Genomic DNA, 23,552 nt, shown 5'->3' with positions numbered 1-23,552 from the left:
TGCTACTGGAAGGAATTTTTAAATTTCGTTTTAAAGAGAAGAATTTGACAAATGGTCTAGTCCACTCTCAAACAATTGTTCTGTCTAATTAAATCTCAAGTCTAGATAAGAAGCATAAGAAGTCATTCCGCCCTGCCCCCGGCAGAAATAAGATCCTTAGGGACATTTCTCTGCATCCAGAACAATTAGGCTGCAATTTTATAATATGATATAAACTCCATTGAACCCAATGGTGCACATTTCCAAGTAGATATGTGTAGGATTGTGCTGTTGGAAGCAATATTGCTGCCAGCAAAGGAAAGGTATTTTGATACCAAACACATTAAAAGGTGTTGTGAGATGAGAATAAGCAAAATTGGAGAATTCCAGACAGAGCTACTGCTTTCAGGGGAACACATGGGAGGAAAGATGAGAAGTTCATCACCATTATGGTGGTATATACCTTTCTTTCATAAAATGAAATAGGCATAAAAGTATTTTAGGTCTAATTAAAATACTGATTTAAAAATTAGGGTGATGAAGTACCTGTCACACGGGTTAGGTGTGATGCCAGCTTGGAAAGTAAACTGCAGTTCCACTTGCAGCTTATAGTGGAAGAGCAATAATTTGATAGTGAGTAGAGCTAGGAGCCACCAGTCTAGAAGCAGCCTTGATTCTCTGATGCTGATCAACATGTTAGTTAGTCCATGTGAAGTTAGTGTGTATAAATTGACTTAAATCCCAGTTCTTGACTTTAAGGTTTGTGCACCTAGTTATCACAAAAAAGAGACAAGCCTCAAATAAGCTGCAGCTAGATAGGAAATGTTATTCTACCAGAATCAACATTATTTTAAAAATCCAATACATTTCAATAAAATCTTCCTTGGGAGTAGAGGTATCTTATATCTTTCCTTCAGAGAAGGTTATTTGGGAGGTATTGCTTTTAGAAAGGATTTTATCCTTATTTTGGAATGTCAGATCTTGTTGCTCCCAGGTAACATTATATTGAAAAGTGTTGGGCTTTTTTATTATCTTGATTTTGATAGAGTCATTTTGTTCTTCCTTGAGAGTTGCCTTCCATGGTGGTTTCCTTTTCTTAGTGCTTGTGCTTTATTTTTTCCTCTCCTTACCCTTTCCCAAATTATATTATGTAATTATGTCTTTTCCAAGTTGGTGCTACAGTGATTTGTAGCTATTAAAAATAAAGTAGCATTATTAAAGACTATTGTTCTGTTTTCTTTGTGTTTTAAAACATCAAAAACTTAGTTACAACTTATTACTATTTTTATGAAGTTATTATACAAGGGAGGACAATGTGATACTATTGGTAGAAATTGATTAAAATATTTCAATACGGTCCTAATTTTCTTATCAATGACCCTTTTCAAAAGCTTTATAATATTTTCCTTTCATCACAGAAAACTATGCTTACAAATAACTTTGGAACATTCATGGCTTTTCAAAATGTTAATTCTAAACCTGTCTGTTACTGGAATTCAGAGATGAGAAAAATTTCCTTAATCACTCTTTGATTTGTATCTTTAACTGTAACATCTTAAGAGTTAATACTTACAGTAATAGGATCGCCTGTTTTCCTTCACACCTCCACCTGAAGTTGATAACTTATGAAGTATAGCTGGGGTGCAAGTTATAATACTTTGTCATCAGCCAAGGCAGCAGTAAGAAACACAGATAACTATTCAGAAGGATACCAAAATTTCTCATGTAATTTTTGTTGGTTTTAGTTTACATGTAGTGAGACTAGTAGAAAAAGCCACAAGTTTTGCATACTCTACTATAAATATTTTCTCAGCAATGCTTCCCATGAACCACCACCTCCTTTATGGGATCCTCTTTTTCCCTTCTCAACCCAGATACTTCTCTACCACAGGGCTTGCACTGAAGGAAGTATTGGTGAAATGTCTATACTATATCTATTGTACATGGTGAATTACTGAAACTAAATTCAGAAGCAATATAGGCCTGTTTTTAATTTTATTTCCGCCTTATCATTTCTCTCACACTTTATCTTGGCACTAACAAAATAATTAAATTAGAACTTTGGAAGTTACTAAGTGTTTTGAAAAATCTGGGTAGTTTCCATTGCAGGTTTATCCAATTTGGGAATAGGAATAATAACCAGGATGAGTTGCTGGGAGAGACCAGCAGATTTGGAGTGATACTTTGCTACTCTAAAGAAATTCTGTAGCTATGACTTTGGTTTCAAAGCCAGGGAGATCACGGAGGTAGTGACTATTACTTCTTTTTTATGAAAGAGGTGCATCTCCCTTGGGAGTGCCCTGTTGTTGTCATGTAGGTGCTCAGAGATGCTTAGTTATACCATAGTGACAAAGCCAGTCTTCTTCTGCCTTGGAATGTGCTGGGCTCTCAGGTTGCCTTGCATAGCTTCTTCCACGGAATACATTGAACAAGCAATTTGTGGTTCACCTAATTTGGACCTAAGTTGTTTTTTAAATGTGGAAGTCTTACCCTAATGCTTCATATCCTATACACTTGTAAAAGCTGACACATCTAAAAAGTGAGGTATGCTTTTAAAAAAATCCTGGCATTTGGGTTTTTTTCACTCCCTCCCTCCTTTTATCCACAGAAAGGCCTCGGTAGTGGAGCCCGCCCACCCTCCCATCAGATGTCAAGGAAATAAACAACTATCTGACTTTTAGAAGACATCTAAAGGCAGCCCTGTTTAGGGAAGTTTTTAATGTTTGATTTTTTTTCTGTTTTTAGTCCTCTGTTGGGAGCCGCCCAGAGTGGCTGGGGAAACCCAGCCAGATGGGTGGGATATGAATAAAATATTATTATTATTATTAGCTGTGATTCTCTACATATGGGACCTTTTTCACATTTAGCCTGGAAATATTGGGGCTATAACTTCTGTCTTCAGCTTTTTACCTGAAGAGATCCAAGTATGACAACATAAACTTAAATTGAAAACAGTGCTATTATTGGTCCTTAGAAAAAGTGTTGTGAGGACTTTAAAAACATCTGTAAGTCCTAGATCCTATTAAAACTTTTGTCATAGTTGTTCCCCACCCCCCAACACACACCCCTTGGTCCAGGCTCTTCAGGGTATTGTCTTTTGTAAGGTAAAGACTAAGGAAACTGGTTAAACAGGTTTTCGGAATTCACTGTGTGGCATTGGAAAGACGGGGCCCCGAAGACTGCAAGATTTTGTAACCGTGAAACCTCTTTAGTTGCTCTCATTTTTCTCTCTCAGTTATGACTTTCATATAGTTGCTTATCTTTAATATCATTTAAAAAATGAACATGCTTTCAAAATGCATGGATATGCCAAGGTAGAGCGAGGAACGCACAAATACAGTTATTACGAAACCAATAGCAGGATATTGGTTTAGCCTGGAAAAGAGGAGACTGATAGGAGATATGCTAGCCATCTTCTAATATCTCAAGGGCCGTCACATGGGAGACGGAACAAGCTTGTTTTCTCTTGGTCTGGAGGGTAGGATTCGGACCAATGACTTCAAGTTACAAGAAAAGGAGATTCTGACTAAACATCAGGAAGCGTTTTCTGACAGTAAGAGCTGTTTGATAGTGGAATGGTCTCCCTTGGGAAGTTGTGGGCTCTCCTTCCTTGGAGGGTTTTAAGTAGAGGTTGGATGGCCATCTGTCATGGATGCTTTAGCCAAAATTCCTGCATTGCAGAGGGTGACTAGATGACCCTTGAGGTCCCTTCCAACTCTACAGTTCTATAATTTTGTGATATCTTTTCTATAAACTATTCAGATGTCTTCTAGTTGAAGCTGAGATCAGAGTCGGACTGCCATTCAGGTTACTTATTTTAATTATTTGTTGCATTTATATCCCACCCTTTTCTCCACGGAGCTCAAGGTGTCTTTCACAGTTCCCTCGCTCTTCATTTAATCTTCACAACCGTCCTGTGAGGTAGGTTAGGCTGAGAGGCAATGGCTGGCTCAAGTTCACCCAGTGAGCTTCATGGCCGAGTGGGGAATTGAACCCTGGTCTCCCAAGTCCTAATCCGACACTCTTAACTACTGTACCACCACTGGTTCTCACCACTGCTTGGGGTTGAGACTGCTTGCTATTGGATTGAACATGCAATTTGCTTATGGTGAGCAATAATATAATCAGTTTGTCACACATGTATCAACTGTGCCAGTGCACTGATGACAGAAGTATCCCTTCCTTTGGGATATCCCCTCTTGTAATTAAGCCCACAAAAGAAAGGGTAAAGGGACCCCTGACAATTAAGTCCAGTCATGAACTACTCTGGGGTTGCGGTACTCATCTCGCTTTACAGGCCGAGGGAGCTGGTGTTTGTCCGCTTCCGCAGACAGTTTTTCCAGGTCATGTGGTCAGCATGACTAAGCTGCTTCTGGCGAAACCAGAGCAGCGCACAGAAACGCTGTTTACCTATTTATCTACTTGCACTTCGTGCTTTCGAACTGCTGGGTTGGCAGGAGCTGGGACCGAACAACAGGAGCTCACCCCCTTGCAGGGATTCGAACCACCGACCTTTCGATTGGCAAGCCCAAGCGACACAGTGGTTTAACCCACAGCGCCACCCACGTCCCCTGCCACAAATTTACTATCCTCCAAAAGAAATTTGTTAGCATGCCAAGAGGCTCTCAGCCCATTTCCATACTGGCTGCAGAGGAGGAAAAGCCCTCTTAGCCGCCGCTGGTTGGTGGGCTGATTTTTTTTCCATTGCCTTTTCCCAAGAGGACTGGGATGAGAGATCCATTCTCCTTCACAAGCTCACTGCATTTCTGTGTTGGTTACAAAGGGAAGGGGCTTTTCTTCCTCTGCCATTGCCAAAGAAGCCAACTGAATTGGCAGATGAAATGAAGTGATCTGTTTCTCTTTCACCAGCTCACTCATTTACCTGCATTGGATTCTTGATCCCCTTTGGCTACCAGGTGGGTGTTTAATTTGTTGTCTTTAGCTGCTATTTTCAAAAGGCTATTGGGTGGATGTTTTAAGTTTTAACCACCGTGAGTCAGAGGGAGGTTTGTGAGATTTATTAACGATTCCCCTACCTTGCCCCCTATAATCCAAGCACTAAATTGTTCTTTTTCAAAAACAAGTACCGTATTTTTCGCCCTATAGGGCGCACCGGCCAATAGGGCGCACCTAGTTTTTTGGGGGGGGAAATAAAGGGGAAAAAAATTATTTCCCCCCCCCCAGGCATGGGGCTGGGGTGGGGGAAGCCCGAGCTTCCCCAGCCCCCAGAACAGGCTGCTATCCGCAAGCCTGGGGAGCCCAGCGGGAACTCCTGCGGGCTCCCCAGGATTGCGGATATCTGCCCGAAGCCCGAGGCGTGCTGCTCAGCACGCCCCGGGCTTCGGGGTGCAGGCTGCTATCCGCAAGCCTAGGGAGCTCGGCGGGAACTCCCGCGGGCTCCCAAGGCTTGCGGATAGCTTCCTGAAGCCTGGAGAGCGAGAGGGGTCGGTGCGCACCGACTCCTCTCGCTCTACAGGCTTCAACGAAAGCATGGATTCGCCCCATAGGACGCACACACATTTCCCCTTCATTTTTGGAGGGGGAAAAGTATGTCCTATAGGGCGAAAAATACAGTACCTTGCTAAAGTGAGTTGAATGGCAATGTTGAAATACCTCTCTGCTACTCAAGATAAAATGTCCTCATGACTGCTTTATCATGAGTATGTTGAAACCCTGGCTAAAGTGAGCACCATGTCAAAATTTAAGAATATGTGAGTGCTGCAGTTACCTTGACCGTGGTTCAAAGGTAGGTAGGTGTTGTCCACAGGGGAAGAAAGAAGGTTTGTTAATTATCTCCTTTATATAGAGAAACCACACAATTTGAGCTGCTTTTCCTTTAAAATAATTCTGGCATTAAAATAGTAAAGCATACTTGATACTGCCTATGGAGAATTTGACAAAGTAAGGTTTTGTGGATTAAATGTGGTTAGCTAACATGAGGTGGGGTAGCTGTTTGAAGAGGACAGTTTAATTACTGGAGGCCTGGAAGCTTCGTTTGGGTTTGGGAACTTTAAAATCTCAAGTACCGTATATTTTATACTATGTTCATATATGCAGTTAATTATACAAAAATGTGTGATTGTCATATTTATGAACTATAAATATATTTATGAACTATAATGGTCCTATGATACTTTCTATCTACATAGGATAAGAAATATGAGTAAAGATACTTTTCAAACTGCAGAATCTAGTATTTTGAAAGGTGAATAAAAAATTAATGACATCTTATCCAACTAATATGATTATCACAATCTGTATCCCTTCACTGGAGTGCGTGTTTATGTAACTGAGATTAAATTGAATGTAAAATAGTTAATGTAGCAGTCTGGGCAGTTTTTTGTTATTTGAAATAGACTAATATCATTACCCTGCCAGAATTTTTTCAAATAAAATGTCAAGTGTTCTCGTCACTTTTTTTCCTCAGAAGAGATACGTTAAAGCCATATTTTCCACTAGAACTTTAATGGCTGAATTCTTAGAAGATCGTGTTTAGGGGAATAAAGGCAAATGGTGTTTCAATGTCTTTGAAGTCCCTGCTGCTTCACATAGCTGAAGAATCATGTTACTAAAACAGACACACATAAGACCTTTCCCTGATCAGCGGAGTGTGTGGCTGAAGTAGAAATAATAAAGCTTGGCAATTTGAATATTTGAAAACTACATTATCTATCTACAATCCTTGCCTTGCAATAACCCTGGAAGTCTAATAAGTATTATTATCCCCCATATGGCAAATAGGGGGCGGAGGGTGTGAGACAGTAACCTGCCCGAGGCCAGCTAAGGGAACAGAAGCACAAATTGAACTTGGGACTTCCTTATTGGTAGCTCAGTCTCTTTATTGCATCAGCTCAAACTTCAAAGATTTCTTCAGCTGTTCTTTAGTCTCTCAAAACAAAAAACAAAAAATTAAAGATTTTCTTGGTTTACAAAAGTACGCGCATTGTCTCCTTTTTCCAGGTTGTAAAGTCTTTTCTGTAGTCCCTTTGGCTGCATGTCTGCTCCCCACCCTCTGCTTGCAGCCACAGCTTTCTAGCACAGAAGCTAAAAAAATGTAAGCAGACCTAATCAGGCAGTTATGTAGCATATCAGATTACATGCAGCTCCTTGTAAAGCAGGGACTGGCTGTGCGGTTGCAAGGTCTGTAAATAGCCTTCTCTTGCCTGCACGTTTATGTATAGATACTTAATGGGCACACACAGTATGGTTTGCAGGACTTCGATAGTGCAAAATGTGTACAGATGTTGCTGCTTCAAATATTAGTATTTTTTAAAGGTTTGGAAATACAGGATATCTAAGGAGAAAAACTTGTGTCTGTCTTGCTTTAGAGGATTTCTTGTATTTTCAATTTCCATTAATATTCCAGATGTAAATGAGGACAATGAAGTAGATCAAGTATTTTCAACAGGTACATGTGAAGTCCCAGAGCTGCTGCTGCTGAGTAACTGGAAAGACATTACTGGAATTGTGCAGATGGAGTAACCAAATAGATATTTCCCAACATTGTTACTAAGGTGTGCAAATCCTTGGTGGTTTGGCAATACTTTAAACATCACAATACATCGACCAGGTGTCTTGTGTAAAATGGTGTGAGACTGATATTTCTAGATTTTCTGTTGCCTTTTAGACTCCAAGCCAGTACGAACTTTAAAGTTCAGTTTAATGAAACAAGACAAATCCTATGTGCAGTTAGTTGTGAATATGTCTCATTGTACTTGAGTAACTCTCCTGAGTAAGCTTTAGCAGGCATGGGAAAAGGGGAGAGGTCCTCTTGTGGATTAGTAACTGGTTAAGAAAAAAGAAAACGTGGGTGGCGCTGTGGGTTAAACCAGAGAGCTTAGGGCTTGCCGATCAGAAGGGGTGAGCTCCCGTTGCTCAGTCCCAGCTCTTGCCAACCTAGCAGTTTGAAAGCACATCAAAGTGCAAGTAGATAAATACCACTCCTGCAGGAAGGTAAACGGTATTTCCGTGCACTGCTCTGGTTTGCCAGAAGCAGCTTAGTCATGCTGGTCACATGACCCGGAAACGCCGGCTCCCTCAGCCAGTAAGGCGAGATGAGTGCCGCAACCCCAGAGTCGTCCGCGACTGGACCTAATGGTATGGGGTCCCTTTACTTTTAAGAAAAAAGGAAGCAGAGAGCCAGAATAAATGGCCAGTTCTCCAAATGGAGGAATGTTGAAGGCGGAGTCCCCAAGGATAGGTATTGGGACCATTGCTTTTTAACTTGTTCCTAAATGGTTTAGACTGTAAAGGGGTGAGCAGTGAGGTAGCCAAGTTTGCTGATGTGATCAAAATGCTATGGGTGATTTTTAAAAAGGGATTGTGAATGGGCATTAAAATGGCAAATGCAACTCAGTGTAAACAAGTATAAAATATTGCAGTTGGGGGGCAAAAATATATATCTAAATTTCGCATATATGTTCATGGGGTCTGAACTGGTGGTGACTGACCAGGAACAAGACTTTAACACAGCACACAGTTTAAGTATGTAATTCTCTTACACAAGAAGTAGTGATGGCCACCAACTTAGATGGCTTTAAAAAAAGGATTAGACAAATTCATGAAGTAGAAGGCTGGGGTGGTGCCAATAACAAAATGGTGGTGGATGGAAGCTGAGTTTTTCCTGATCAGCTGGCAATTGCTGGCATCACTGATATCTAATCTCTCCTTAACAACTGCAATTTCCTTGTGGCAAGGGGATAGAATTTCATAGTTCAGTTTTCTTCAGGCAAAGCACAGACATTGGTTGTGTAGGTATCATGATTCAACCTCTCCATTTTAGGCAGAATTTGAAAATCCAGAGACTTTAAGTGAAAAAGGCGTTTAATTTTATATTTTCCCTCTGCCCACATGCCACTTAAAGTATTTTTACTCATCTCCTGTCACTTCTTCTCCCCTTAACCTTTCATACTTAATTTGTTTCATATACATACCTCAAAACAAAATCATTCTTTTTACAGTCTCTTACTCCACCATAGGGACGTGGGTAGCGCTGTGGGTTAAACCACAGAACCTAGGACTTGCCGATCAGAAGGTCGGCGGTTCGAATCCCCACGATGGGATGAGCTCCCGTTGCTCGGTCCCTGCTCCTGCCAACCTAGCAGTTCAAAGCACGTCAAAGTGCAAGTAGATAAATAGGTACCGCTCTGGTGGGAAGGTAAACGGCGTTTCCGTGCACTGCTCTGGTTCACCAGAAGCGGCTTAGTCATGCTGGCCACATGACCCGGAAGCTGTACGCCGGCTCCCTTGGGCAACCCCACAACTGGACCTAATGGTCAGGGGTCCCTTTACCTTTACTCCACCATAACAGCTTTCTTTCTTCTATCCTTCCTTTCTATTCCCACATTGTTGTTAGCCTCTATCTAATTTCCTTCAGCATCTGATTTGGCTCTTTTCCCTCCAACCGAGCTTCTCTTGTCTTTCGGCCACTTTTATTCAGCATGTGGGCAGTCAATCCAACCAGAAGATTATGGCACGGCCAGCAAATGGGGTGAGGAAATGAGCAGGGAGTGGGTGGTTTGTGGCACTGTTGCCCACCTGAAAGTGGCCCACTGCTGGTCCCAAGCCCAGTCTTTGAGAAACACTCCCGTAGGGCTTCTCAGTAAACGGGTATTGTGTAGGATTGGGCTGTAAATGTATGAAGTGCATTATCCGTTGTAGTGCTTCTGCAGTGATGATCAGGCAAGGGAAATTATCCAGCCCTTCTTTCTGTCTCACTTTACAGGCCCCTTCTGAGGGCTACAGTAGGGAGGAAGTTGTCCTTCTTTGAATGCTTCGTTAGTTGCAACCATAAGACTGCAATCGTATGCATACGTATTTGGGAGTATGCCTCCCTGGACTCTGACTTACCTCTGAGTATACATGTATATGATTGTGCTGCATGTCCTACAAAAACAAGCACAATTTTGGGGGTAAAGGGCCAATTCAGAAATTATTTTTTCTGACATCATTATTCTTCTTGTTGTTGTTGTTGTTATTGTTATTATAACACCCTGCCCATCTCTGGGCAGCTTCCAGCAAAATATATTATTACTGTCCTGTCCACATGATTCTTTACACCATAGATTTAATGTGGTGAAAGGTTTTGGGGAAGTGCCAATAAAATAAAACGAGGAACTGGCTGCTGAGTCCAGTCATTCAGTAGGAGGAAGAGGAATTAAATGCAATAAAAAAAGAGAAGTGTAGGTAGATGTGTGACTTTCCATGATGAATTCAGTTTTGATACTTGTCAAGCCTGCATCCTTGTGTCCAAGTTTTAAGATCATGTAGGCTGAGGTACTGATACAACTTATGCCTGTGCTGCATGTTGATTGACAGCGGCTGCCTGCCTGGCATTTGATTCCTACAACAGGATGCTATAGTGCTTTGAGGGGTGCAAAGAATACTACTTTTGACAATTAACTGGTTTCTAATTATTGTAATAAAAAAATAAAATAAAGCCACAGTTCATCCTTTTAGCTGAGTTTAAGTATATGTGCATTCTGCAGTGAGGTAGGTTTTGTTCCCCATCCCATGCTAGTACAGGTGTTTTGATATGATTTGTCATTTTTGTCACATCTCTGGTTGTAGTCTTCCAGACATTTGCTTGAAAGTAATTCCCACTGAAATTAAAGACCTGTCTGGTGGTTTACTATCAAACCAGAAGCATAAGGCATAGTCTCAGTGGGTGGACTTGGGCGGAGGCAACATGTCACATGGGAGTTTGAAACATTCCGCTGTTCTGCTCATGATGAGATACTTTGGTTTGCTGTGTGAGCCAGTGGGGATCAGTACAATGGCTTGTAAGCATCAGGTGTGTTGACTAGCACGTCTGAATCCCAACAAAAATACCTAGTGTGCGCATATGGCAATGAGACTCAGTCCTGGACATATAGAGAGAATTGGCATTTCAGACTTGACAGTAGTTTAATAGGCCAGTAGTGATGTCTTGGAACTAATGCATCTCAAGAGCCAATTGTTATCTTCAATGAGAACTATTTTAAAAAAAATAATAATCAAGGTTTAAGTGTTCTGACTAAAGAGTACTTTGAATTTCAGAATTTATCAAACTTTGATCAAATTTTTAAATCAGATGTTACCTTGTAAACTTAGTACACCTGGTTTTTTTTGTTTTGCTTTCTTTTATTACTCTTTCTGCCCATATTTCTCTTAGGTCAGTCAATTTTGAAGGAGCAGTATGCAATTTTCATTTTAAAAGGTTAGATTGATAATGAATATTCTGTTTTTAAAACATGTTTTCCTCTCCTTTGTATAATTGTTTAGGTCGTTTGGTAGGTGCTTTGGATGCTGTGCTCGATTCTAATGCCCGTGTTGCTCCATTTCGAATTTTGCTTCAAGTTCCAGGATCACCTATTTACTCTGCCATAGCTTGTGGTGAGTTATTGAATGGATCAGAAGTTTACTGGGCCATAGCCATTGGTGAGTTGCATACCAGACAAAAAATAAAGTCTGAGCATGCTGTGGTTTGCATGTAAAAGAAGCTGAAGGTAACTCAAATTAATAACACAGCAGTGTGTATAAGTGCTTATTTAACAAACAACATATAATTTGTAACTTCCATGTACGGGTAATATAAATGCTTGTTGACACAACATTAGAAGTGCCCAAAGCTTTCAGTTGTGGGAAGCGGTGTGGCTTTTCATACTGGAGCACGCACATTTCTGTATCCTGGGAACTGCTGAAACAGTTAAAGGGGTGGGGGGAGGCTTTATAATCTTCACCCTGATATGGTAAGTTTCTATACATGGGCAGGGGATAGTTTATGTTGATAGTATTTAAACATTCAGACCCTCCCTACATTCTGAAATGGTACAGCCTAGCAACAGATGCATTACATGGGGCTTCTATAGTAAATTGGCTGCTTTAGTGTATCATGCTTTATATATTTTCTGAATGAGTGTTATTATTGTAAAATGGATTATCTCTGGCATTGAAAGTATTCTGGAAATCCCGTTATGTCCATAAGTCATTGGTACTTCTTGAAGGCTAATCAGATCCAAGCAGAAAGGGCTACATCAGGCATAGGCAAACTCAGCCCTCCAGGTGTTTTGGGACTACAACTCCCATGATCCCTAGCTAACAGAACCAGTGGTCAGGGATGATGGGAATTGTAGTCCCAAAACATCTGGAGGGCAAAGTTTGCCTAAGCCTGGGCTACTTGGTTTTCAGAGTAGCAGTTTTAAGTTTGACACAAGTAACATACGCTCAGAAGGCATTGGGTTGCATCTTACACTGTACACATGGAGTTAGTTCCATTTGCCCCTCTCCCTATTCTGTCCCTGTGCACCCACAGAAGCTACTCTGTAGGGTCCCCCAATGCTCTGGAGCAGATTTTGAGGGTGCATAGCGGGCTGCAGGGGAAAGTTCATTGTACAAATGAAAATCTGTTGTGCAAGTGAATCAACAGCATGGGATACAACCCATTCTTGTTATTTCTCATTACAGTGGTACCTCTGGATGCGAACGGTATCTGTTCTGGAGCCCGTTCACATCCTGAAGCGAACGCACCCCATGTCTGTGCGTGCGCGGGTCACAATTCGCAGCTTCCGCGCATGCTTGTGACATCATTTTGAGCGCATGCGCGAGTGGCGAAACCCAGAAGTAAAGTGTTCCGTTACTTCCGGTTCGCCACGGAGCATAACCTGAAAACGCTCAACCCGAAGCTATTTCAACCCGAGGTATGAGAAAGTGAGAAAGTGAGTTTAGTATACTCTGATTTTCCTTCTCTTAAAGCTACTCAAGCCCTTTGATTAGCAGAATGCATTTTAAGGCTGTAGGGAATTTTACTGCTTTCTTTGGGTTTAAAAGGATTCCTTGCCTTGCCATATTTGCTACTAGCATGATTCAGTTTCTTATTTGAAAGCAACGTTAATAATGTTTGGTTCCCCTGTCTGTTGTTCAAGGATGTTGTTCACATCACTGTAGACAAGGACTTCTGGCCTATCATGGTTTAGAACTAGAATCCCAGGCACAGACGCAATTGAAATCCAGGCTCAGTTACCACTTTCCAGTTCCCACAGCTTGCAACAGAGTAGGAGTAAAGTGGGAGTAATTAGGCAGCATGCACCAGAACACTGCTCCTGCACATTAAACCAGCAACCCTGGCTGGTTTACAGTGCCGTGTAAACAGCCACAGTTTGTATACTTGTGTTCCCTCTCCCTAAAGTGTGTAGCTTCCTATGCTGCATTACAGCACCCTCTTTGAATCAGTCTCCTGTCCTTTCTTTCTCCTCAGTAGAGCTTGAAAATCAAGGCCTTTTCACTGCAGAAGATTATGATAAGTTAATTTATATAGCTAGTGGGATACTAATTTATAGTTATAGGATCAATGTTGTATCGATCATAAGTGTGCAGCCGAAGCAATTTTATGGCTACATAGAGGTTCGTGAGATAGTGTGGAGTTGGCTCATAAATTATTTAAATTTGCTTGCCATTGCATGCTGCCACCAGCAGCATTGAAACAGCGTTTCTAGGCTTGACAATAGCAGTCAGGAAAACAACAGGTGGACTCTCTCTCTCTCTCAGCCAGGAGGATCGATTTTTGTATACTGCTTCTTTGACCTTCTTGTAGAAAGTGAAGGGCAAAAGCACCGAGATTGTCTCTTGCGTTCACTGCAAGTGACTAGATTTTTTTGTGCTTGGTTTAGATATGTCACTGTGTTGGTGATGAAGGGTACACATGTGCAGGAAGCGCTTTTCCTTTAAAATAGAAGTGGTAAGCCAGAAATAATCCATCCTCTTATTTCAAGTATTTTTAAGGTTAGTTACACGTTGATGAGTTAGTTACACGTGATGTTTTTATAACTGATATAATACATGTGTATCTTGCATTCTGGTATCTTTGCTTTACTTCAGAATGTACTGTAAGAGGCAAGATGAGGTCAGCCCTGTAAATAATTATGTAGATGTCAGTTGCCCCCCTCCCCCCGCTTACTTGTACTGCTCCTTCATCCTTTCCTACTCCTTGGACCAATGTAATGATGCTAGATACAGTTATGTATCTTCCTTTTTTGCCCTCTCATAGTTCTTGTTTCTAACAACGCTGCTATTGTTAGTGTAATGAGATTTGCCACACAACTTTAGATACAGCCAAAATAGAAAAGTCTGAATTTTGTACATCCTGGAACTGTTTAATGATTCTCAACCTCTGATTCTGCAAACCTACTCTGTGGAATGCCACAATGATTGTAATGCCAAAATAATTGCAATTTCCAGCTTGTAATCTTGAATGCTATGTTGCAGGTAGAAATGAATCTTTTTTCCCTCCTTATCTTGTACAGTGAGATAGGAGGGTGAGTGGGAGAAAATCCAAAATGATTAATTCAGCTGCTTGATTTAATAACTACATATGGAATTGAAAGAGGAACAGAGTGAAAATCTGGACAAAGAGAAGTGGTTGAAATTTAGCTCATAATGAAAGCGAAAAGAGACTTGACTCTGGCAGTGGTCGCATGCAGATGTTGTTTATTTATAAAATTAATGTCCCTCCTTTCATCATAAAGCAATCCTGGTGCAAGTTACAACATACAGAATCATGAAACCAACAAATGAAACAATTCCAAACCAACTGGTTGTAAAATTAAGCATATAACTATAACCTATCAGTCAATTTACACACCTTAGCCCATATGTCACTGTTGTTTGCTCAAAAGTCACTTAAAGCAGATTGCAGTGATAAAGCAACAGATCAACAGAATTTAAAGCTGCTAGTAATACAAAACATATTAGTTGCTAAAATATCAACCCTTCCATTAGCATTAAACATTTGCCCTGCTGTGTATTGAGTTTAAGGATGATCAAGAAACAAACCCTTCTTGCCTGTTCCCCATTTTGTATAAGGGCCTTACTACCTTCCCCTTATTCTTCCCCATACCAAGGAATAAAAACATAATCAATACATGTATAAATACTTCTGTGGGAAAGCTTTCTGCTTCCATCTCTTCTCTTTCATATAAAGGTGTTGTAAGAGGCAGCAGTTCTGTTTGTTTTGTTACTGAGTTCAGCATTGGTCAGATATAGCTCTACAGCTTCTAACAATGCTAAGCAAGCTATCAAATGCCATTTTTAATACTAATGTTTTTGTGTGTGTGCATGTGTTTGAGCAGGAGTTATCTTGATTAATAGTGTTTATCAAGAGCCATCACGAGGTCTTCCTGTTGAGGAAGTTAACTCTTGGAAAGTTTCCCTTGCAATTGGCATTCTCTGTGGGAAACCTACCAGAGGAAAGTGGAAAAATATTTAACTATATTTATCATCTCTGCTGTGTGCGGCAATGTGCAGTATCTTTAATGGTTGCAGTACTTGGGTCTGATTATGTTTACCTGTCCCCCTACCATCCTCAGATGTTCTCTTTTTCCTCTGTCACTTGGGGTAATGGTCTGGAAAGGGTGACTGTTACTTCCTCCTCTTCCTGTAATCCAGCTAATTCACAACACAGTACTTTAGGTGTTTGTATTTAGTGGGATCTATTGCCATGTCTACAGGATTGTAGCTTTACTTATTCTCTGCAAGTAGGTGGATGGTTGTTTGCTTTGTAGCAATCTTGCTCTTGCATTCATTTTCTATTGCTCCCTGTCTCTGTCTGGGTCACTTCATGTTGTGCTCATTTTTTACTTGCCGTATGAGTAGGAAGGCTTTCCTACCCATATAGCAGAATATGGTGGTAGAGCGGACTGTACCATTGCAGAATGCTCCCCTACGTGAAAATATCCTTGCAAGTAGAAAATGAGCACAACACAAAGTGACCCAGGCTATAACATTGCTTCCTAACGTGTTAGTTTTGTTCTGCATTTACTTGCGGGGAGGCTTCGTGTGGTGTTCCGATTATCATGTGGCAAGCACTCAAAATGGTATTCAGTGCCTGTTCCTTTTTCAGCATAATATTATATGTCTGTTCCGCCCTTTAGTCTGCAATAGCCATAACCAGACTTCAATAAATAAGAGTCTGGAGTCAACTCAGCAGATAGTGCCTCAGCAATACCTTGTGTTTTGCTCTGACGGTTGCTGGGGAGCAGCACCAGGAAAGGGCTGTTGCCCTCATGTCTTGCTTGTGAGATTCATAGAGGCATCTGGCTGGACACAGCTAGTGGGGTACAGGATGCTGGAGTAGGAAAGGCTTTTGGTCTGATTTGGCAGGTTTCAGATAACCCAAGTTGCTTCATCTTCAAAATGTCCTTATGAGGAAGCCATCCCTTAATTATGTCTACCTGATGGATTGGGTAGTCAGGTAAATATTTCAGTGCTTTAATATTGCTGCTTTAAAAATACCACAGTAATGAAAGGTCACAATAACTGAAGAAATACCACAGTAATTCACCATAACAGAGACTACCTTCAAAAGTGAAATAACAGGTTCTGCTGCCCCAATTGCATTAAATAGTGGTATACATCTACAAAGGGCTATTGAAGCAGGCATTAAACTAGAGATACGAAAACAGAAAAAGTCATGGCCAGTTTGTTACTAAAGTTTGTATGTTACTACAGATTCTTGGATTGGTCTGAATTTGTTTGTACAACACTCACTTTTAATATACTTTTGTGTTATTTTTCCTTTTTAATTTGAAAACCTTCCTCACCACATTTGGTATCTTGCTCAGTTCTCCCCTCTCTTCCTTTCTTATGTCAGGTGCCACAACCGAGGAAATAAATCATCACTGGGAGTGGCTGGAACAAAACCTACTCCACACCTTGTCTGTATTTGATAATAAAGAAGATATTGTTAGCTTTGTCAGAGGTAAAATAAAGGTAGGCCTTCATTCTTTCCACTTGTTTTATAAGGGGCAAAACAGTATTGAGGAGCAGAGACATCTATTCCCATAGGGCAGGGGTTGGCACGGTTTACTTTGCCTGGGCTGGTTCACTCCAGCAGAGATCCCTCCTTGGGACGGATCATGAGAAGAAGAAGAAGAAGAAGAAGAAGAGTTTGGATTTGATATCCCGCCTTTCACTCCCTTTAAGGAGTCTCAAAGCGGCTAACATTCTCCTTTCCCTTCCTCCCCTACAACAAACACTCTGTGAGGTGAGTGGGGCTGAGAGACTTCAAAGAAGTGTGACTGGCCCAAGGTCACCCAGCAGCTGCATGTGGAGGAGCGGAGACTTGAACCCGGTTCCCCAGATTACGAGACTACCACTCTTAACCACTACACCACACTGGCTCCCACGTGGCCACGATTTCCAGCATCTGCATCTGCAATTTTCAGCGTCTGAGCATGCACAGATGTGATTTCCGACACCGCAGAAGCAAGTCCCTGTGCCACACTGCACTGGTTTAGTGCAGTGGGTGGGGACTTGCCGTGCAGGCGGTGCAGTTTGGGGGCGGCTCACGGGCTGGTTAAATGACCCCCGTGGGCTGCTTGTGGCCCATGGGGCTTAGGTCACCTACCCCTGCCCTAGGGTATTTCTTGGAGCAGAAACATATTAGCCATTTGGTATATGATCAGACTCTACGCTTAAGGAATTGTGGTTTTGCATTCTTGAGTATTATGAGAATAATACCAACTTAATTTCGGGATGGTTGAAATTGCACCTTGAATGTTTCCCAAACAGGGTTTCCCAAACTTGGGTCTCCAGCTGTTTTTGGACTACAATTCCCATCATCCCTTACCATTGGTCCTAGTAGCTGGGGGTCATCACCCAAACAGCTGGAGACCCAAGTTTGGGAAACCCTCTTCTAAATGATGGGGAACTTGCCCTTTCATGTTGTTGTACTCCTTCTCCCATCATGCCCAGCCAGTACTCAGGGATGATGGGAGTTGAAGTCCACCAACAGTGGGGTGGCCAAAAATTAACCACCCCTGCTTTAAAGCACTATACAAATACCAAGTTTTAATTTATTAGTTGCTTTTAAATATGTAATGTAAGCTATTAAGTTGAACAGCAAATCTTGTAAATCATTTGGTTGCTTGTAACTATTAAGTTGCATGTGGTCACTTCAGTTTCTCCTCTAATGCATTAATTTGCCATTGACTTAGGCATTAATAGCAGAAGAAACCAGCAGTAAGCTAGCTGAGCAGGAAGAGGAGCCTGAGAAGTTCAGAGAAGCACTAGTGAAATTTGAGACCAGATTTAACTTCCCCGAGGCAGAGAAACTGATAACCTTTTACTCATGCTGCTGCTGGAAGGGCAAAGTTCCTCGGCAGGGATGGCTTTATCTCAGCATCAATCACCTCTGTTTCTATTCCTTCTTTCTCGGCAAGGAATGTAAGTATGAGCCTGCAATAACGCATCTCACTGATTTGTACGCTTGCTTTTCAAACTGCTGAATTGGTTTCCCTAAGGAAGAAGGTAAAAGTGTAGTTATTTCATCCTTTGGCTAAATCAGAGATGATCAGCTTTATTTTAAGTAGGCACATTTTCATAAGAGACCATTTATTTGGATTTGTAACCTGCTCTAACTTTGTGAGTTCAGGACAAGAATATAACAGTAGCTGTGCTGGATCAGACCAAAGGCCCATCCAGTCCAGCATTGTGTTCTCACGCTGGCTAACCAGATGCTTATGGGAACCCACATAACCTACTTGCAATTCCTAGCAACAGGTATTCAAAAGCATACTGCCTCTGGCAGTGAAGATAGAAAATATCTGTCATGGCTAGTAGCCTTTGGTAGACTTATCCTCCATGCATTTTTCTGATCCTGTTTTAAAAAATGTCAAGCAAACATATTTGTAAAGTCATTATAACGTGATTAAAGCAAAAAAGAATGCTTGTGAATCAAAGAGGAGCATTTCCTTGTACTGGGATGTGTGTGTATGTACACACACTTGTGCACATATTTCTGTCTACATGCACACATGTATACACACACACACCAAGCCACCAGGGAGCTTTCTGCTCATCCTTGTAAATTAAGGCTCAGGTCGCATGTATCACTAGACCAAACTATGGCTTCTCATGAAGACATAAGCTGTGGGTTCCTGGGAGGGAAATTGTGGCTGTTTTGCTCTTCTGGTCCTGCTGCTGCACTGCTGTGAGCCAAGGCTTAGTGTGTTGTCTGAATATGGGTTTGTGGTTTGTTTGAATCCAGACAAACCACAAGCTGTGTAAACCAAGAAGAAACCTTGGTTACAGTTCATGGTTAGAAACATTATATTCTTAATTTCCAGTTGTTGTTTTGTAGTTTAAAATGTTATCCTACATTTAAAGACTTAAAGGGAGTAAACTAAAAATATATGAATACATTTTGTATCTGTTACTAGTGTTTTTTTCTAAAAAAATGTTTAGGGGTACTCTCATTTTCCTACTCATATTGAAATACTGCCCCTCAATGAGGCAAAACTTAAATGTTTAGGGGTATGTGTCCCCCCGTGTCCCCCCAGAAAAAAGTAGTGTCTGTTACTATCAAAATAAATTAAAAGAATTACCCCAGAAGTCAATTTTATATATGATCAGCTGTAATTTCTCCTTTTCAAGAATGTATAGATAAGGGGGGGAAACGCACTCTAAATTTGGTGTCTAAAATCAGTATGTTGATTTTAGGACAAGGAGTAGGACTGGTGGTAAGGGGATGGGATCATCTTCCAAGCCTGAGACATAGAATTTCTGGGTTTATATGAGGTGACCTGGGGCTTCCTCATTCTTTTCTAGTTCAAAACTGTAAAACTCATTTAATTGTATTGCCTAAGTTTTTAAGGTAAGAAACATTACTGCATACATTAAAAAAGCTGATGGTGATTTGTATGATAGACGTTGTCCCTTGTTTTATCTTACGGCAGCTTTGCACAGACTTGCCACAAAGGATTCATTATCCTTATTAGGCTGAAGAATATAACTTTGTATCATACTGAAGCCTTGTGACTATAAGGAATCCTGCAATTTGCATTACTGCTCATTAAATCTCCTGAAAGATAAATCAGTGCATCCATGGTTTTTGACAGAAGTACAGTTAGTCCTTGCAGATGTTTTTGTTCTTTTATCATTTCTCCTCATTTACCAAAGCAGCCTTTCACATTCTGAGTCTACTCTTAACATGGGTTCACCAGAAACAGAATGGATTTTTGTGCATTGCAACATCCTTCTGTCTGCACCCGTGGCCCCGTTTTAGCTTTTTAACTACATTGTATAAAGTTACCTAAAATTCTGCCTACAGGGGCTACAGATTTAATCTTCATGGAGCAGGGCTAGCGCAGGACATTTTGCCTCTTGAAGCAAAAGCCCCTGGTGCCTTGTCAGTCGCTTCATCAGCTCCCCACCACCTGCTGCCTCCTCCTTTTCCACTGTTGCTGCTTGGAGGCAGCCCAGGGAAGCCCTGGCGTGGTGGAGTGGCACACAGTGGTTTGGAGGAGCTTGTGGCAGAGGAGGTGGCACGGCTGCAGAGCGGCATACTAGTCAAGCCTTTATCTGGTGCCTGATGTGACTGCCACATTGTAGGTGTGCCAGTCCTCCCATGGAGTAATCTGCATATGGCCTGCTTGGATTAATACTGTTTTACTGACTGTTCAGAATAAACTAAAGTGAGGAGAAAATACCCAACATGAATTTTTACTTCCTTTAGGGACGTTTTTAAGGATTGATGTTTTTATGTTTTTAGATATGTTGTAAGCCACCCAGAGTGGCTGGGGAAACCCAGCCAGATGGCCAGGGTATGAATAATAAAATTCTTGTTGTTCTTGTTGTTATTATTGCTGCAATCTTATATATACTTACTTGGAGCGAAGTATCACTGAATCCAGCATGAATTTACTTCGAAGAAGATATGTGGAGAAACTGTGTGTATATATGTATGTGTGGGAGACATAGATTGCTGGATTCTGATGTTTACTTCAATAGATCTTTTTGTGTTTCCCTGGTTGCAGTAAAACTTATCATTCCCTGGGTTGATGTCCAGAAGTTGGAAAGAACCTCCAATATCTTGATGACTGACATTATCCGCATCACCACTCAAAGTAAAGAACGTGATTTCTCTATGTTCCTTAATATTGATGAAGCATTCAGGATAATGGAACAGTTGGCAGATGTAACTCTCCGCAGGCTACTGGATAATGAGGTCTTTGAACTGGATCCAGGTTTGCAAGATCCTACTCTGATCACCAAGAGGTAAATAGTGACATCGTTTTTGTTGCTTTTTCTTGAAGGGGTCTCATATTTTAAGTAGTATTCCACCCCCACCCCACCCCACTACTACCTTTGTGTCATAAAGTCTAAATAAAGAGCAAATCTATCTGGGAAAGGGCGGGGAACAAAATACAAAAATAACTTCAATCAAGTAAGTCCTGTGACCCTTGTGGTATTATTCAGAACCAGTCACATCTTTAGCATTTCTCTGTAATGCAGGAAGACACACAAGCTTTTTCAGCCCAATGGTCACATTTTGTTGTGGGCAATCTCCTGGAGGCCACATGCCAGCATTATTGGATTAAAAGAGAGTCTTAATTTGTGCAAGGTCTTTGCAGAGTAATGCCTTGTTGTACAACTTCACACTCTGCATTTTTTGGAAGCAATAATAATAGTAATAATAGTAATAATTTATTTATATGCTGCCCATCTCACTGGGTTGCCCCAGCCACTCTGGGCAGTTTCCAGCACACAGTAAAACATCAACCATTAAAAAACTTCTCTGTACAGGGCTGCCTTCAGATGTCTTCTAAAAGTCAGATAGTTGTTTATTTCCTTGATATCTGAAGGGAGGACGTTCCACAGGGTGGATGCCACTACCGAGAAGGCCTTCTGCCTGCTGGTTCTCGCAGTGAGGGAACCAGCAGAAGACCCTTGAAGCAGGACCTCAGTGTCTGGGTTGAACAATGGGAGTGGAGACGCTCCTTCAGGAATGCAGGTCCAAAGCCGTTAAGGGCGTTAAGTCATCAACACTTTGAATTGTGCTTGTAAATGTACTGGGAGCCAGTGTAGATCCTTTAGGCCTTGTGTTATATGGTCCCGGCAGCCACTCCCAGCTGCATTCTGCATTAGTTGTAGTTTCCGAGTCACCTTCCGCCAAAGCAAACACATTTTCCCCATTATGTAGTATAATATCTTGCCTTGCCGGTACATTTTCCTTTAAAAAGAAAGAAAGAAAAAGAAAGAAATATATTGAGTTGAATCCAGGCTTGATTTGGCAGAACTCTGCTGATTCCATGCACCCTGGGACAGAAGAGTGGGGAGACAATTTTCAGCAACTCTTCCTTCCCCCAACCCCAGATTCCTCCCCAGATCTGCTTTGGATGGTTTGAAGACCCTTCAGAACAAAGTGGATAAATGGCACTTGGATTTGGAGGGGGAAGGAGAGTACTAGAAAATGCCTCCTCCCACTTCCATCTGCAACAACCTCCACTGAATCAGGGTCCCATCCACGAATGGAAACAGCGGTTCCGTTTGCAGTGGGATATGTCTGGATCTATTCCAGTTGTGTTTTTCCCTGTAGTTCATCATTTGGGAAGAGATGGGATTTCCAGCCAACTTTCACTAAAGCAGAGATGGAGAACCTGCAACCCTCCAGAGATCGTTGAACTCCAAATGCCCATCACCTGCAGCCAGCATGAACAATGGACAAGGATGATGGGAGTTGTGGTCGATCAAAATCTGGAGGGCCACAGGTTCCCCACCCCTAGGTTAATAAAGGATAATGCTCAGGCAGTGAATTACAGAAGAATTAACAAGCATTTGCTCCCAAAAGCAAAGAGAGATTGAAGTATTACATAACCACAAAAGCTCTTTATTTTAAATGCCCCGAAATGCTTTCAACAGTACCCAGACACAAGATCTTCTTAATATGAGTGTTTTAAAACGTCCTCTTATTAATGGACTCTGTGTGACTGTTTGCCCAGAATGTAGAAAGCACAAAAACGTTGTGTATTATATTTTGCTACATATGTGATATTGCTTGTGCATTTTATTTTGCTACATTATGTGATATTGCAACTTATAATGAACATTTTCTGGTTTGAATTGCATGATTGAGCAGCTGCTTTCTTATAATCTTGCCTGGATTTTCTTAGTGTGTATAATTAGTGCAGTAGGCAACCACACTCTAAAGAGTCTTGTATTAAAAGCAGCAGTTTGGAGGCACAGCTGGACTTTCTCCAAAGTCTACCTTTCCCCCTTGAAATTCTGTGTTCAGAATAAGTTAGAATTGTTTTGCAAATCAGCAGCATGAATTTCTTTGTTTATATGGTATTAAACAAAATGCCATCTTAAACTTCAGAATTCTTTATATGTTACGCTATTTATGTCACATACCTGTGGTTCTTAAACATTTTAGTACTGAGGATTATTATTCTGTTTTGTTTGCTCTTTGCAGTCCAACACATTTTCTTTCTTTATAGCTATTGTGTGGGACTATACTTAAAGCTTTCAAATTGATTTCTTGCTTAGAAGGAAATTTCAAGCAAAGGTTTACAGAGTGGACAAAGAATTATGGAATTAAATAAAGTTGCTATAAAGGATTACTTCATTCTGTTGGCCCAACACATTTCCAGCTGCTGCAGCTTTTTCAAAGAGTACAAAAATAAGCACATTCCTTATAATAGAGCAGGTCTCTCTCACATTGAACCACATTAAGTCTTTTTAAAAGCAATGCCTTAAATACAGAGCTGTTCACTCCTTGTGTGAGTGGAAGGCACTTCCACTTATGCAAGAAGAAGTCT

At 41.2% G+C, this 23,552-nt stretch overlaps 1 protein-coding gene across 2 annotated transcripts in view; it reads left to right on the top strand.

Moving 5' to 3' along the window:
- Positions 1 to 23,552, top strand: part of TBC1D8 (TBC1 domain family member 8) — a 50,150-nt gene that overhangs the window by 6,059 nt on the left and 20,539 nt on the right. Inside the window, exons 2-5 of one of the 2 annotated variants that reach the window (XM_081002967.1) lie at positions 11,242 to 11,397; positions 16,604 to 16,722; positions 17,949 to 18,177; positions 20,769 to 21,009. In XM_081002967.1, coding sequence (XP_080859093.1) covers positions 11,242 to 11,397; positions 16,604 to 16,722; positions 17,949 to 18,177; positions 20,769 to 21,009 — 745 coding nt within the window. The remainder of the gene's footprint in view (positions 1 to 11,241; positions 11,398 to 16,603; positions 16,723 to 17,948; positions 18,178 to 20,768; positions 21,010 to 23,552) is intronic. The other variant, XM_081002968.1, reaches the window with a different exon arrangement.

This window comes from Podarcis pityusensis, assembly GCF_964106645.2.
Source record: "Podarcis pityusensis genome assembly, chromosome: 4".
Classification (NCBI taxonomy): Eukaryota; Metazoa; Chordata; class Lepidosauria; order Squamata; family Lacertidae; genus Podarcis; species Podarcis pityusensis.
Note: the sequence above shows the minus strand (reverse complement) of the source record. Positions and strands in the feature narration are given on the sequence as shown.